The following is a 16,860-nucleotide window of genomic DNA, read 5'->3' on the forward strand; positions in this document are numbered from 1 at the left end:
TAAAGTTTCTATGTCTTATAAAACATAAATCATGTGTTTCGGGTTTTAATTTTATCATTGAAATTGTACGTAAGATCTCGATGATTCGACTTTTTACTTAATAGAAATTCATTAATGTTTTAGGCCTAGAACATTTTTTTACATTATATAATTTTCTGAACTATAGAATTTAAACCAGAGATGATGATGTACTTTTGTATCATATCAAACTTTTCAATTAAGAATGCCATTCCCCCTTTAACATTTAATTCTAATCGCTGTTTGATCTTACTGAAAGATTTCCATATTAAGAACGACATTTTACTCACGTTTTACCCACTTGGTGACTAATAGAATCAGCCAGAATTAATCAAAAACAGATACTCTTCAAAGTCGAAATTTAATCGGTTCTCTAAGAACTAAGCTAAACATTTAACAACAATCGGATGACGCATGGCCGGATGACTCGATTTCGTCATCCGGTGACTCAAGTCTGGGTGACTTAATGCCGCAGACGACGCTGCTCCTCGGCCTGTTTGTAGTGATAGCCGTCGGCACGGAACTCGTGGGCGGGCTCCGGTTCGAGTTGCTCCTGGGTCTCCACATCGGATGGGGCCATGGGCTGCTGGACATCCAGAACGTAGGGCATCTGCTGCTCCTCCTCCGCTGGCTGATCCTGGAACTGCTGGGGCTGCTGCTCCTGGGGCTGCTCCTGGGGTTGATCCTGCTGCTGCTGCTCCTGTTCCTGCATCTGGAACTGCTGCATCTGCTCCTGGTACTGCTGGTAGGTCAACTGCTGGTCGGAAACGGGTGCGGGGGGAAGGTAACGATTGGCGGGCTCTGGCTGCTCCTGGAGCTTCTGCATGACAGCCTCCTCAGGAGCCATCATCTCCATCTGGGGCATCATCATGGGCTCAGCATCCATCTGGACTGGAAGAGGAACTGGAGCAGGTGCAGGAGCAGGTGGCAGGTAGCGAGTGGAGGGCTGGGCTTCTTCCTCCTGATCCGCTGGGGCGGGAGGAGTGAGCAGGCTGCTGGGCATCGCCTCAATCTGACCCTGCTCATTAAGACGCATGTACTCCACTTGTTCGGGCAGCTCACGCAGCTCCTGGGGCTCGATGCTCATGGACACCGCGTGCTCCGGACGAGGAGGCGGGAGGTAGCTGCTCCCGGGCTGCAGGTGGGACACATCCGCGGCGGCCAGGCAGGCGCACAAAGCGAGGGTCAGGCAGAAGGTTTTCTGAACAGGATAGGAAATAAATAAATTTATTAAAACTTAGAACTATAAGAATTTACTTCTTTGTTATACTATAAAATAATCTTCTTTGAAAAGTTAGACAGAAGATTTATCGGTTAGAATTCTAAGTTTAAAAAAAACTATATCCCAAAAACAGAATTTGTTATTGGAATGTTTTTAAAGAAATTAGTTGGATTATATATTTATATTTTTTCAGTTATCCTTATATCCTTGGTGATCCTTGTTTGAGCTTATAGATCTCTTTGTGAATACTTACCATCTTGTTGGATGTTTGGCTGTGAGGCATCTGATGTCGGAACTGTTGGAAGTAATGATATTTATAGGAGTACAGCTTCATGGCGGACCTTCAGTTGTCTTGGCCCATTCAAAAAGTTCAAACAGTGGTCTTCGGGGCGGATTCCGTTATTTGTGCAGACCATCGATTTGTCGTCGGTTTTCGGGTTTCGGTTGTCGGCTTTGGTTTTGATTTCGATTTTGGCGCATCTCGACAAACAATCAACGAACAAACATTTGAATGCCTAAATGTTCAAATATTCAAGCTGAATCATCGCCACTGGCCGCCAAGCAAACCGAAGCAATTCAATCCCATCCGATCCAAGTAAAGCCTCAATTGGTCTCAGTGTAAGCCGCTTTTGGCTATTTTCTTACCCTTGCAGAAGGTCATTACAATTTTTAATGGTGACGAGGAAGACAAAATATCCAAATAAATGAAAACTAAGAAAACATTGAAATAAACAATTACATATAGAAACTTCAATGTCTTACTTGATTTCCTTTCTATATAACCATATATTATTCCTAAAAAAATATGTTGTATTTTATCTTATTTTAAGTCCCAGTATTTGTTTTAGTAAATTTTATATTGATTATTACAAAATATTTAACCAATATGATATATATATATAAAAAATCATATATCAAATATTTATTGTGAAATTTCGTAAAGACTTTATTATTTACTGAAACAGAGTATTTAATCTTCAGCATTATCAGCACGTTTATCCATTTTTACCGCTCCCCTCTTTATTTCGGTCTTTACATGCTGGCAGGTGCCACTTGACGGGGCGTTTGACAATCTCAATTGCGCTCAAGAGCTCCGGCTCGAGGCGTATAAACTGGAGCATGGCTGGTCTGGGAATCCAAGGTTTCCCGAATTTGCTTTTCACTCTGTGGTTTTTGCACGTCCACACCTGACCTTCGTCGTCGGATTTCACGGTCAATGGATGGGTCCAGCACCTGACCGAAGATGTCGCCGTATCTCCAAGAGGCCGGACCGGAAAAACAAATAACCAATCGAGCAAAAAATCCCATATAAGCCTCTTGAGAAAAGATAATTTATTTGCGATGTTTGTATTTCCAGAATTTGCATAAAAGAAGGTCAAAAGATTCTAAAAATATATTTCCCAGTATTGATGCTAGCATATATGAACTAGTTTATTTTGATGGTAAGAAAAGATATGAAGATAACTATTTATTTAAGATATGAACTGTTTTCGACATTAACATTGAAAATTTGTTTGCTGTTTAAAAATATTTTTTTCAACTTATTCAACTTATATTAAAACTGATCGTTTGATCTATAACTTTTTCCAATCCAGTTGTCAGGTTGCAAAAACTCAAAAACCCTTTAGCAACTCCATTCACATTGTTTACATTCCCATGTTATGGGAACCGAACCAAAAACTGTAATCTGTTGTATATTTTTCGGTAACGCTTTTATAAATTGTTTATTAGTCTTTTTATTGGCTTGGCCTACCATCTTGGTCTGGATAGAGCATGTACGAGTGCAGTCGCTGCGGTAATCGAAGGAGCAGACTTAGTCCTCGCGCCTGCGAAAAATTCGAAAGCGCCTGGGAGGATTGCATAGAGGGTGCCTCCAGTTGGTGCAACTTGTGCGGCGAACTGACCTTCTTTATGAATTGCTCCGCCGCAAGTGATTCGGCTCAGCAACTTACCAGCAACAGCTTGGACTCGATCGATTCGGTTCCCTTTACTATATCAACGGGTTTGCTCAGAGGGGCCCTCAATTCGCGCACTGATATCCAGAATCAGCAGGCCGCCAGTCTGGCTAACCATCTGAATAACTGGGCCGTCGAGGCCGTGGATCCTCCGAAGAACGGTGGATCCTTCGGTGTACTGCGCAATAGACATGGCTACTTGGTTAGGAATCGAAACAGCCAAGATGAGGCGGTCACACCACCAGTGACTCCACTTAATGTTACTTCAGCTGCGAGTACTCCATCCCAGAGCGAAGAAGGGTCTCCAATCAAGTCAAGTACTGAGGGACGGTCAAAAAAAGCTGCAGGATATGAAAAGATCAAGGGCATCGAACTTTTAAGATCCACGCCTCCCAGGCATCTGAATCCAGAATTACCCCTTGAGTCGGATCGGCGTCTTACCCCTATTAATCCTTATACAAGATCGTACAAGCAGCGCGCTGACCATAACCAAAAATCTCAAACCTCTACGAAGCGAGTAAAGAGTATAGATGTCAATTCTGCTGTCCCTGGTTTTTCCCTCAAGGATGTAAGGAAGCTGCAGCGACGCTTTGCTGCCGAAGAATCCTCCGAGCCTGGGACCTCCAGACCAAAGAATACCAGCAATGTCGAGCTTCAGAAGAAGCTACTCGAGAAACGGCTACAAATGAGAAAGATGGTTGCCATACGAACAAGGCTCGATGTGGAATGTAAGACAGCCCAAACGGAACTGGATGTCCTGGAGAGAAGTAATCTTCGCTCGTCCTCAAGACGAAGTAAGCGACAGAGTGGAGGAGCTCACATGGCATTGCAACAGCTGGTCTCTAGACTGCAAATGGAAAAACAAAATGAAAAAGGAAAGAAGTTGCTCAGGAAATATAGTCTGGAGACAGTGATGAAGGCCCTACGCGAACAAATTAAACCAAATATAAAGAGAAAGGAGTTGGACTCGGATCAAACGTCCCTGGAAAGCCAAGAGCAATCGGCTCCACCTCTAGAAACTGAAACCGAAACCGATACGGAAACCGTGACTGAAAGTGATTGGGTTTCCAGGACGGAAACCATCAGAGATAGTGGCTCGACAACCACACCAGCTGAAAGTATAGTTGTGAAAAAGAAGAGGGTCTATGTACCCCTGCCCTATCAGCTGAACAATCCCACTGCGAAACCCGGAAATGTGGGATTTTACATGCCCAGCGCCTATCGTCCCAAGGATTGTATTCAGCGATCCCAACCATTGGGTGAATCCCGCAGGATCTGTGTCCTGTTGTCATCGGCGCAGCGTGCTTTATTTCGGAGATTTGTAAACGATCCCCTGGATATAGTGAAGTTGATCAGGAGTCTGGATGAATCAACGGAGGTGACTTTGAATGCACCCAGCGCTCAGTTCTCTACGATAGCGTGCTCGGAAAAGGAACTGATCCATCTCATCGAAAAGAAACCGCACGTGACCAAGATGCCAAAGGCCAAAGAACTGGATGTCTCCCGATCGCCACTCCGTTGTCCCGATTCCGATTGCCATCGGCTATGTTTCGTCTCCGACTTGAATAACCATCTGCTGCTGGATCATCGATCCCTGACCATCGAGCGAATCAAGGCGAGGGACACCAAGACCTTCTTTCTGGACACCAACATGACGATGTTCGATAGGCCCAAGTGCCACATGGTCTATATGGTGCGGGATAAGGTCTTCGATAGCCATGCCGAGGATCTGCGCGATCTGCTGCCCGTTTTGGTGATGAGTGGTCGCACCTATCTGACCAAGACCTTGGCTATTCCGGGATCTCAAGCCGCCCGGATTATCAGCCGGGCGAAATCCAGTTCCGATATGGAGCTCTTCGTCCTCTGGCTGACTGGATTTTTGCCGCGGAATATGAGACCCATGGCCACCATTTCGCTGTGGTCCACTATGGGTCCCAAGATGGCCAGTTGCGTCGGCGTTAGTACTGGCTATATCTATGATATCCGGGCTCCCAACGAGGTGAGCCAAATCTGCCGCAGTCGATGCTCCATGGTGCTGCCCATGAAAATGATCACCAAGATGACCAACGACGCACGCAGATTCCTGGCCGTTCAGGTGCAAATCTACTGAAGATCAATCTACAACGAGAGCTAAATTTTAACGTACTGATTGGATAGATTTGTATTAAATAAAGCATTTTAAGGATCACAGTTTTATAACAATTTGTGTTATTAATGGTTGCAAGTGGAAAATTAATTAGGTATAATAGATATAACTTCCCGGTCTAAGTAAAATATCTTTTGATTTGATTTTATAGATGGGTGTCTATAGAGATGAAGATCATCCAAAAGTATTGCATACTTATAGGCTTCTTGATAGGTCTCCTCCAAATTGGCGCACAATTATATTGCCTACTTTTTTGGGAGCCCGATTGCCGAACTTTAAAACCATTTATCTGACTTCTTATATAAAAAAAAAACAATAAATCAATAAAAATTCGTCAAGCTAGTTTTCTAATAAATTAAAGCACAAAATACCTTTGAATTTTTTGTTACATTTTCCACCCCTTGACTTTTCTGTCTTATAGCACTATTTCAAACGATAGCAACCATTCGGTTGAAACTCGCAAATAATACTCAAAAGATATTTTCTTGTTTGTGTTTTTAATTCTTTTCGACGTAAAGCGACGTAAATTTTAGATTTTCAAAAATTTGCATAATCAAAATTATATTAAGTTAGCTGTTCAATATACCGATGCACCTTTTTCGGCCCAAATCAAAGATAAGTGAGGAGCAGACCATGTCGTCTCAGGTCGGTGAAAAGCGCGGGGTAGTCGGCACTGGCAACGAGGAAGTGGCCACCATGGATCCCACCGAGAGCGACTTCGCCCTGGAGCTGAAGCCCAAACCCAAGCAGACCTGCATTCCGGAGCACCAACGCCAGCGATTGGTCAGCTCGGACACCAGGTGAGATATGATAAAAGAATTTTATTTGTTAATTCAAATGTTTAAGGATGTATTTTAAATGATATTTTTTAAACTATTTGGAAAAAGGTAGTATCCGAAAAATATACAGCTTTTTTTAAATTGGTTAGTATTATTTATGAAGAAAACAATGATTAAATGGATCTTTTTATCGAAAGATATTGAATCAAGTGAGGGTTAATGATGATTTACAAACATTACTTTATAATACTTTTAATATTTTTTTAATATTTGTGTTTTGCTTTACAAGGAATCGAAATTATTACCTCAAGTAACTAATTTATTTTTTAAGTACCTATATAATAATATCCACCTTTTTAAAAACCCCTTTTTTTTATTACATTATCCTTTTCCAGTGTTTACCAGCGAGATGGCGTTTTCGACATGCCGGACAAGTCCTGGTCGGTATTGTATTTCAGCTCTGGGAAGGACAGGGCCTTGAAGTAGAGGCTTCATAGCCGCAGACCAGACAGATGACCCCTTCACCATCACAACATCCCGTATTAGCACCAATTTAAATCGAATGTCTGCAACCGCCTGGCCCACTGATTGACTCCTTCGCCACCACATCCAACCACCACCAGTCATCCATCAGATGTCGCGAAATGTTATATAAAATTGAAATTCGCCCGCGTGCCAGTGCATATTTGATCTTTTTGTGTGGGTTTCGGTATGGCTGCAATTGATGATGTTGTCTCCGGCGGTTCTGATACGAAAGATTGTGATTAATGGAGACAGCGTCATTGAGCGCGATCTGCGGCGCTTCAGACATATAGTACTACTATAAAGATCGCAGAGCGATCCATGATATGACATCATACCCATGCCACCCGACACATTGAGCCAAGATTGCCATTGCTCTTGAGAAGTGTCAAGCGAACATTTCTATCAAAAGCGGAAATAATGGCTTAATGAGACAAATGACGCGACTCTGACATCTGACAGTCTCCAAAGACGTGTGAATTTCATGAAATTGATGCCCAATTTTTGCAATCGTCGTGTCAGTTATGATTAATTTGCGATATGAATTTTTTGTACGATATGCTAATCTTTTAAAGAATATTCTAAGCATAGGGCTAATTTTAGAAAGAAGCATACATATACGTAATACATACAGATGTTACATTAAGAGATATGCATCTTTTTTTTTAATACTTTTAAACCTATGTTATAAGTCTGAGTTTCGGCACCCATGCTCAGCTGACCTTTCGTGATTCCCCCACCATAAATTTATGGTCTGTCTGCGTTTAAAAATAGATCCGTAAATAGCTTTCTTTCAAGCATGCCAAAATCTGTTTGTCTGCTCGTTAGCATATCTGCATACTGAATATTTGGCACTGGCTGCAGATGGGTGGATTCAAAGATTCTTAACCACATGTCAGCTTTTAATCCATCTGAAGTGTCTGACCTAGATCATGTATTTAATTAACATATTTAGCTGCTTGCTAAATCTAATATTTAGTTTTGGATAAATGATAAGAGTGATTCAACTGGGTTATAAAAACATTCCATTTAATCTTGTCAACATTTGTAACCTTTAGTTGTGACTTCTTTTAAGAATAGATTTAAATTTCTATTTATAACTAATGAGTTTGCAATATTTAAACCTTGGCCGTCAGTCAAAAAGTTTACAATGGCCCTAGGAAATGTCTCATTTCCGCTGTGAATTTCTTGTTTGTTCGCTGCATATTTTACCCATTGCAACTGCAATTTATAAATGAGCTGAAAGTGGAAGTGACATCAGTTGGCATTCAGCTATAACAAGAAATACAATTAATACCATTCGAGTGCGAAGTGAGATCAGACCAGGGCTATAAAAAGAGAATTTATTGGAATTATTTGGCATGTGAAAGTGCCGAACTTTAGTCGAATTTATTTGGCCACAATTCCTGGGAAAACGGTTAGTTGCGTTCACACCATGAGCTCCCTTTGTAAATAGTATACACGTTCGCCTATTTGTTTGCCACATTTTGTGGCCTGTTTGCTGCTATGTTCTAATTGAAATGGACCACAGAATTGTTCTATACTAAATGCGGCATGCCGCAAACTTCAAAGTTTCGCTCTCCTCTGCCGCCTTCTGATTGATGCTTATGATTGATGGAGTCGCACTCGATTTTCGTTTATTTTTTTGACCGCCTTAAAGTTTTTTGCCATTGGCTCTTTTCACCAATTTGATACAATTGAACTTTGTCGTGTGTCCACACAGAATTCTTTCCACACATTATGCATAATTTGCATAAAAAATATGGGCAAGCTCAAAGTCCAAAGTGCCAAAGTCGCTAGTGTTTTCATTTCCCCCTTTTTTGTGCGGCTCGTGTTTTTTTTTTCTTATGTGGTAAAATCTCACATTTCCATAAGGCAAACATGAGCATATGCATAAAATTATATATGCACAAGAATTGGCAGAGCCATCGAAGCAACGACAACTGCACTTGCAAGTCGCAACAATCTGAGCAGTGCACTGAAAGAAAAGAGCCAAACATTTAACTGTTAAAAATTTTTTTTTTAAATTATACAAAGAAATTCCTTTTTTTTAAAGCATTAAAAAGCATAATTTCTATATGAACAATTTTATTATGTTTGGGTATTTTCAAGGATTGCATAATAAAACGTATTCAGATTATTCAAATTTAATTATTTTTTAAGTTTCTGTCTTGAAAATAATATATTTTAAAGTCAAGTGTATGTGTATTTATAGTTTGTATATTTTGTATATTTTGTATATTTTGTATATCAGATTTTACGAGAAGGATTGGAATTGTAGCTTAAAACAGTTGGAAAGAGGAAATATAAAATACTGGAAATTTGAATTCTCTTATATTCTACATTTAAAGTCTTCTTTTTGACAAGGGTTAAAATTTTAACCCATTTTCATGTTCGATTTTTCCGTATTCCAATGGTTTTCCGAATGGGGACCCAGATTCCATAATTTTAGTTATTGGAGTCCAATCTCGACGTGGGATACCTCAATGAGTTTGTGTTTGAATTCTCTTATATTATACATTAAAAGTTTTCTTTTTCACGAGTGTCAATATTTTAACCCATTTTCATGTTCGATTTTTCCGCATTCCAATGGCATTCCGAATGGGGTCCCAAAACTGCACTTCTACAACTTTAGTTATTTAAGTCCGATTTTGACGTGGAATACCTCTATGAATTTGTGGCGTAATTCCCTAATATTCTACATTTAAAGTTCTCTATTTGACGAGGTTCGAAATTTCAACCCATTTTCATGTTCGATTTTTTCGAAATTCCAATGGGTGTCAGATTGGGGACCCAAAACTGCACTTCCAGATTCCATAACTTTAGATATTGGAGTCCGACTTTGACGTGTGATACCTCTATGAGTTTGTGTTTGAATTCTCTTATATTCTACATTTAAAGTTTTCTTTTTGACGTGGGTCCAAATTTTAACCCATTTTCATGTTCGATTTTTCCGCATTCCAATGGCATTCCGAATGGGGACCCAAAACTGCACTTCCAGATTCCATAACTTTAGTTATTTAAGTCCGATTTAGACGTGGGATATAGAATACAGAATATAGATATCTGAAAAAATAAATTTAGTAATATAAAAATGAATTTATATTTTTAAAATCTAAAACCATTTCGGTATAAAATATTATTTTGGATATAGGTGTTTACAGATAAAGATATAAATTGTTTGCTTAGAGCAGTTGGATATAGTAATAACATACAATTCAAAATCAATGTAAATTGTCCTGATGTATTTTTGTCTAGTATTAAACTATAAAACCTTAGTTTGATTTCACAACACTTTTCCCAGTGCAGCACTATTGGTTAAGGAGGTTATATTGTGTGCAGGGGGGGGTTTCTTTGCTCTGGCCAAAATTTCGCTTCACTTGTTGTGGCTGTAATTGCTGCCGTTTCCGAGGGGCCAAGAGGGGCGGTGGGAGGTGGGAGGTGGGCGGTGTTTGGTGGGTGTACGGCAGAGGATTGGTATCTGTCATTGACATGGATGGTCGTCGTGGTTCGTGCCTGCAGCCCAAATGCGTTTTGCATAATTTTAAAGCCTCTTTAAAGCCAAATGCAATTACGGGTTGCGATTTTGTGACCGAAACTATTTCGCGCATTTCCCTTCATTTTTTTTTCGGTTGCTTTTTTGGAACAAATTGAATTTCACTCTTCGTTGAACATCGATGGGGTGGAAAGAGAGATTTTCCATTTCCCATGCGTCGCATACGTGTTATTTGCGAATTTGCAAAGCGCGAACAATTTTGATCAATTTCTATGCAATTACTTTCTGCCAATTAGAGGGAAATTGATTAATTAGCCTTAGCTAGTGTGTATGAAATATGCTTAATCAATTACTGATGATGCCGGGAAAAAGGTTTATGGTCCACATCTGTCGTTAGTTTAGTCAATTATTTACGAATTATGTTTTCAATGAAGACGAAAACTAATATTCTAAACACAGTTTTCCCATTACTCATGGCTGGAAGAAATATACGGGTGATTCAGGTAGAGGATTGGGATTATTCACATCGATAAGAGTGCCTAAGATGATGATTCAGATTTCCGAGTTTTATTTTGTGAAGATGATTCAGAATAGCTGCAAAAGAATAAAATGTAACACGTTCCATTCTGTCAATGATCTCTTGTACTTTTTTTTTGAATCAAACGACGTTAATGACGCTCCCTAATTGAACTTGAACTTGATGTTAAGTGACAGCAATTGAAATGTCTTAATTTCGTACCCAAAAATTTGGGTCAATTCATGCTGAATTTTTCGGAATGCAGGCAAGTGAATAATTCCTATACTTTTAATTACTCGCTTAATACTGTGCAGACTTACGCCAAAAATGTTCAGAAAACAATCTATCAAAAGTTGCGTAACTTTTTGAATAGTTTTGAATATTCATAAAACCAGAAACAAAAGCGCTGCCCCAGTGGCAAAACAATGTTGTACTCTGTGGCATGTGAATGCCGTCTAAGCGTAAATATATTGAAAATCGATTAGAGCAAAGTGAACAGGAAAATCAACAAAATGGAAATGACATCGCCAGACAACGTGGCTCTGGGAACTGGCGGCCACGCATAATTCTTGAGCTGCTAGCTTTTGGGGCTGCACAGAGAAAAAAGTTTATAAGCCAAAAATTAAAAAGATTTAAATAAAATTCAAATTAAATTAGAATTTTAATGGCCCCAAACATAGTTATTTCTTGTGTTTTAATAAAGGTTTCTCATACCATATTTAATATATAGATAAAGAAATATTATTTAAAACATATTAAATAGTGCCCTTTAACCAACAAATTTAATTTTTTAAATATATATAACCACATTTTTTACACAGATAATAACAAGACATTACCAATTTTGTAAAGGATCAACTAGTTAAATTTACATGTATCATTTTCAGCACTTAATAATGCATAAAAAAATATTGAAAATTGGTCATTTTCGATTTTTCTCTCTTTAAAAAAATATATATCAATTTGCTACACGTCGATACAATATACAATACAAACGGAAATTCAGTAAAATGAGTATATTTTCCTTTTCATTTTTTAGTGTAGCTAATATTTGTATAACATTGTAAGTATTGGGATTTTTTTAATAAAATTCTCCAGACAATATAACTAACAAATTACTACTAATGACGACGTGATAAAAAAAGATAGAAAAAAGAAGTCCAGAAAAGGGGAACATAATGCAAACTAAAATCAGATAGTTGTGAAAAACAAATATTTAGTTAATGAGAACTTATGTTGGTTTCGTTTTTTTCCCGGTGCATGGTAATCATCAATGACAAAGTTAGCCCGCTGCCTGGGGACAAGTTGCAGTTGGCTCCATTTGCTGACCACCGGTCACCATTTACCACCAGTGACCACCATCACCATCACCATCTCCATCGCCAGCTGCCCAACAAGTTGTCTTCAATTAGCGCCAATCGCAGCACAACAACGAAAAGCAATTAAGTCACGCAGCGCTCACCAACTTGGGTGTTCTGCGGCCTCTTATCAAATATATTTTTTAATTGAAAACTTATTACTGCAAGTACTCCAAACTTGGTTATCGGTCGTAGGTAAGTTATGTTATGAAGAGATTTGCATAATTGGAAACACGTTAGCCGGCTGGTTTTAAGGTATTCATCAGTACCTCTCACTACTTGGCTTTCAGATTTGCATAGTGCATTACTCACCAGATGATTCAGAGTTGTAACCTTCAATTGTTTATGGTAGCAGCATATAAACCCTAACTATATTGCGGCAGTGAAATATGTTTGGAATCTGTTGCGTTTATTGAGCAATTGTCTTCAAGCAAGTGCAAGTTTGCATATTTTCGAAATTAAGTTTCAGCATGTTTATTCGCATTTTATGATCGTTGTGTTTTCTCGATTTCGATTTTTCGTATTTGGGGTCTCGGTGGTGCGGTTCAAAAATGTGGCGATCATTCTGGACCAAAATTTTTGCTCTTATTAGTGGAGCATACCCAGACGCAAATCCCCGAGCACCGACACATGTTGCGCCTGCCGGTCTTTTTCCGAACATATATATTTGGATATATCCGAAATGTGCGAAAAATTTTAGACGTTTGCTACATCTGGCAATTGTTATGGGCAGGAAATTGTGGGGTTGATTCGGGGATTATTTGTCTGGGTTAATTTGTTTAAAACTTGTCGAAAGTTTTACTGAAACTACTTTTATTATAGTTTCCCTCAAGCATGAGGAGTTCAAATGAATAGTCTATCAAAGGAATATATTTGGCTCTTTTGTATCTCGTATTTTTTGGTATGATTATTATGGATATGGGTGAGATTTTAGCACCATTGCCGGAAGCAAATACTTTCGTTTCGGTATAAAAATGGGAAATAAATCAGAAAAATGTATTTTTTTGTATTTAATTTGTAAAAAACCCATTTTATGAATTTCTTATCACCTTCCTTCAAATAATTTTGTGCACGAAATATATCTCCCCTGGGGAAATGATTTATTTCTAATTTTCTTCTTTTCTGTGTTTGCACCGGAAATAAAAACGCCTCTGTTTTTTTTCAGTCTAGCCAGATAAAGTTTTTAAGTTCCTGTTCTCCAAGAACATTATATTGTAATACAATTTTTCTACTCCATTAATGGATTGTTTACCCAAGTATTCTTTTGCTTGTTTCAATAACTTAAATTTTATTTGTTTCACTGATATATACGCTCTTTTGTCCACGTGCTGGGACCTCTTCGATGGGTCAATGTCACGATAAAATCATCGTTTGGTCTCCCCCCTAGAGCAGCTGGCGAAATCTTTAAATTGCCATAAATTACAAGAATACGGGGCATAATGTTAGATACGGCTGCCAAAGTTGCGCAAACATTTGCCGGAGTCAAATGCAGAGTGTCGATGGACGGAATAGATCGAGATCGAAACGGAGGCGTATACGGGAACAAATGAGACGGAATTAATGGGACTGGCCTTTGATGGCCCCAAAAGAGTTGAGCTATCGCATAAATCATGGGCGACCTTCCCCCTTGAAGATCGTCATTGTAGTTCTTATTCCAATATTCCGGGTGTTAATGGCCGGCAAAATAATTTAGTCACACTGTTTCTCTTGGGAATTTAGTATCGTAACTATTTGGTCATTAAAAATACCCTGATTTTATTAGACATTAACCAAAAACAAAATTCTGTAGTTGTATTCTCAAATAAGCTTTTCAGTTGATTTATGAGCTTAATTAATTTTTAATCTATTGTTGCCTATAGATACATTTTTAATACAAACTGTGGAGTGTATTTAAAAAAAAAGTTTTAAAACATATTTTAAAATACATATAATAAGATATAAATATTTAAGTGTAATGTAAATTTTTAATTATGTTTAAAATAAGTAGATTTAAAGTAAGTTATGTTTAACTATTCTATATATATATACTCTATATTACGTGTTTAAAAATGTTTTAAATGTTTTAATGTGTTAAATGTTTTAAAAATCCAGTTAAATAGATTTTCGTGCCATTGAAGTTCGACCTAAGGAACTATATAAGGATTTAGGAAAGCTTAAGTTATGAAAGTTTGTCTGTTTAAGAACAAATTATAAGTTTCGGTATGGTGTTATATTAATATATTTTTTTTTTGCTGGGTGTAGTATGCTCGTAACATTACATGAATGCTGATGTTTATGCACAGATTTTTTGGGGGCAGCCGCCGCACATGTTGGCAGCGAGGCGCCACGCCACGCCACCCACTCAATGCCAATGTCCAGAGCAGATGGCGCACGCTCACCCAGCCCAACCCCACCCACCACCCACCACCCACATCCACACCCAGATCGACCCCACCCACATCCAACGCCCCCACCCACCCGACTGGCGATTCTATTTCGATTTTGGAAGTCATCCCTATTTTTAGCCAGCATGGATCATCCTGTGTGGCCGAGCATGGTAACTCTTTCACGTACCATAAATTAATCTATTTCGATTCGCGATTACCCATTTTCCGTCCGGGAAACTATTCCCCATCCCAGAATTATGATCCATTTGTCTTCATGTGGGGTTTTCATAATTTTTTAAATCACTTTTTTGTTTACATTTTGCTTGTTCGCCTTTTCGAATATTTTTCCCTCAAGTGCGCTCAATTTGTTGCTCGTTCTGTAAACATTCCGTTTTGTTTATCAGCACACAAAGTGCAACAGATTAATAATAAACTGGTCCGTCAATTTGACCACTTTATTGGGTGATTGGATGACCCTCCTCCATTCAATATACTCCGGAATTTCACTGCCTTATACACTTGTTGAGGGTGCTATTATTTTTGATTCCAGGAAAGGAACACTTTATCATTCCATATCATAAATATATGGAATATCACCAAGATACCTGATATTTACTGTTACTGGTAAATCAGCAATCATACTTATCAAGCGTAATACACATTTAGTTTTCATCTGTTACAATACAGTATATAATTCAAATGTTTAGTATTCTTATCTACAAGGGTATTTCATCTTCAGTCTAAAATTCTTCATTTAAATGGGTCAGGCTCGCACAAGCAATGAAAATGTTAATGTTGCTCCTTGAATACATTGTTGTTGTGTATAAGGTTGCACTTGTTGATGTTGCGTTCGATGCTCTCGTGTTCTTTGGGCATATTCAATCGATGGAGTTATACTAGAAGCTCTTTCCCTTATTTTATTTTGTAATAAATAATACGAATTTGATATAGGTACTTCAAATTTGAATGTTTCTGTTGTTTTTCATCACTTTGTTATATGCCTCATTTGCCTCAATTCACAAGCAACAAGTTTCTGAAGCTGGAGAGCTTTTCATTTTCTCTTCATTAAAGTCCTACGAAAAGTTCTTCAAACTTTGGCAGCTTCTGAATAGGGCTAATTAATGGGATTACAGTATTACAATTTTCCCAGAATAATTCTGTATCAGTATGCAAATTTCGCAAGACCTTTGTATGATTCATTAACACTGCCGCTACGTAATTGTTTATAAATATGGGCGGCACCGGCAGACAGATGGCGTCATTTGTTTGCATTGAATGTGGTCAGGAATTTTAGTACTGGTATTCTTTCTTTTCCCCTAGAATAAGCCGCAGAAGGTAAACACAAAATCCGCTGGCAACACTTTCTGTGTTGGCTAACGCAAAGAATTCGGTTTATCGCTCTGTTATTTAAAACAAAAACATACATTTTTAGTTTTGACGAGGAGACAAGACGCACCCGTTGCGCCCATAAATTTAACTGGGCCAAGCACAGCACTCTGATCTCATGCAAAAAAAGTCGGCGCCCATAAATTTAAATGTCTTTATAAATAAGCAAAAGGCGAGCGGCAGCCGACGCAAAATAAAAATCTGAAGCGAAACTAAAATAAAATTCACTATATGATTTATAAATCAGGCAAAGGCAATTAAAAGGGGTCTAGGCGTCGTCAAAACAACTCAAATTAGGAAGCAGACTTCAAATAAATAAAAGCGCGCCAAACTTCGCTCAGCAACATGTTGCTGGAATGCGGCGGAGCAACATAAACATTTGGAGCCGGCAATTTTGCAAAAGAGCAAATCATGTACTCTTTTTTTGGCTTTTGGGGACGGCGAGAAGAGTAGGCTCCACTGTGGATGCTCTCTTCACTCAACAAATATTATTGGTGGGTTTAGTTGAAAGGCTTAACTACAACTTTTATGCAAAAAATCCATTTAAATTTCAGGTGAAACATAAAAACTTTGAAAGTTTTATAATTAATTGTGACAGTTATAGTAAGATATATATATTTTAACTTTAAATGGATTAATGTTAATTGAAGTAGGTATACAAAGTATTTTTTATAAAAATATTCTTTACCATCTATACCCTCTATAGAAGTAAAGAATTTATCAGATAGTACACCATTTCAAGATTTCAAGGATTACATTTTATTGATTAAGTATAAAATAAATCAGTGTTGAGCATTATAGTTGTTTTTACCTAGTTATAATTTATGTAGATATACCATTTTAAATTAATATTTATTATAAAAGGTGGTTTGTAAAAATATTTATTTATATTTATTTTAAAAACATCGCCTTTTGGAAGCACGCAAACCTATAAGCACGGTGACTTCGATCCTTCAATAAAGTTAATAAGAAATATTTACATATACTTAGAAGACCCTTAAGAGATTTGAATAATAAGAAGTTATATGTTCTATCATTATCAATATCAATCAATGAATATGAATAAAAATATTTAACGTTTCATTTAACAACTTT

General features: G+C 38.1%; 3 protein-coding genes across 3 annotated transcripts; 2 read left to right on the plus strand and 1 right to left on the minus strand.

Moving 5' to 3' along the window:
* Positions 1-360: 360 nt before the first annotated feature.
* LOC108012302 (nuclear transcription factor Y subunit beta) lies at positions 361-1,652 on the minus strand. The gene is made up of 2 exons (XM_017077603.4): positions 1,494-1,652; positions 361-1,219 (listed from the first exon to the last, which is right to left on the minus strand). Exons 1-2 carry the CDS (start codon positions 1,572-1,574, stop codon positions 482-484), a joined length of 819 nt encoding a protein of 272 aa, XP_016933092.3. The 5' UTR covers positions 1,575-1,652; the 3' UTR covers positions 361-481.
* Positions 1,653-2,851: 1,199 nt separating this feature from the next.
* LOC108012547 (uncharacterized) lies at positions 2,852-5,390 on the plus strand. The gene has a single exon (XM_017077961.4). It carries the CDS (start codon positions 3,014-3,016, stop codon positions 5,303-5,305), a length of 2,292 nt encoding a protein of 763 aa, XP_016933450.2. The 5' UTR covers positions 2,852-3,013; the 3' UTR covers positions 5,306-5,390.
* Positions 5,391-5,747: 357 nt separating this feature from the next.
* Positions 5,748-6,803, plus strand: LOC108012741 (uncharacterized). The gene is made up of 2 exons (XM_017078175.4): positions 5,748-6,141; positions 6,516-6,803. Exons 1-2 carry the CDS (start codon positions 5,930-5,932, stop codon positions 6,604-6,606), a joined length of 303 nt encoding a protein of 100 aa, XP_016933664.2. The 5' UTR covers positions 5,748-5,929; the 3' UTR covers positions 6,607-6,803.
* The last annotated feature ends 10,057 nt before the right edge of the window (positions 6,804-16,860 follow it).

This window comes from Drosophila suzukii, chromosome 3 (assembly GCF_043229965.1).
Source record: "Drosophila suzukii chromosome 3, CBGP_Dsuzu_IsoJpt1.0, whole genome shotgun sequence".
NCBI classification, from domain to species: Eukaryota; Metazoa; Arthropoda; class Insecta; order Diptera; family Drosophilidae; genus Drosophila; species Drosophila suzukii.

What these genes read in the sequence shown, in the direction of transcription:
- LOC108012741 (XM_017078175.4), top strand. Translation starts at nt 5,930, where the DNA reads ATGCACCTTTTTCGGCCCAAATCAAAGATAAGTGAGGAGCAGACCATG. An exon ending in TTGGTCAGCTCGGACACCAG is followed by an intron (nt 6,142 to 6,515) that starts GTGAGATATGAT and finishes ATCCTTTTCCAG; the next exon opens with TGTTTACCAGCGAGATGGCG.
- LOC108012302 (XM_017077603.4), bottom strand. Translation starts at nt 1,574, where the DNA reads ATGAAGCTGTACTCCTATAAATATCATTACTTCCAACAGTTCCGACAT. An exon ending in GCCAAACATCCAACAAGATG is followed by an intron (nt 1,220 to 1,493) that starts GTAAGTATTCAC and finishes TATCCTGTTCAG; the next exon opens with AAAACCTTCTGCCTGACCCT.
- LOC108012547 (XM_017077961.4), top strand. Translation starts at nt 3,014, where the DNA reads ATGTACGAGTGCAGTCGCTGCGGTAATCGAAGGAGCAGACTTAGTCCT.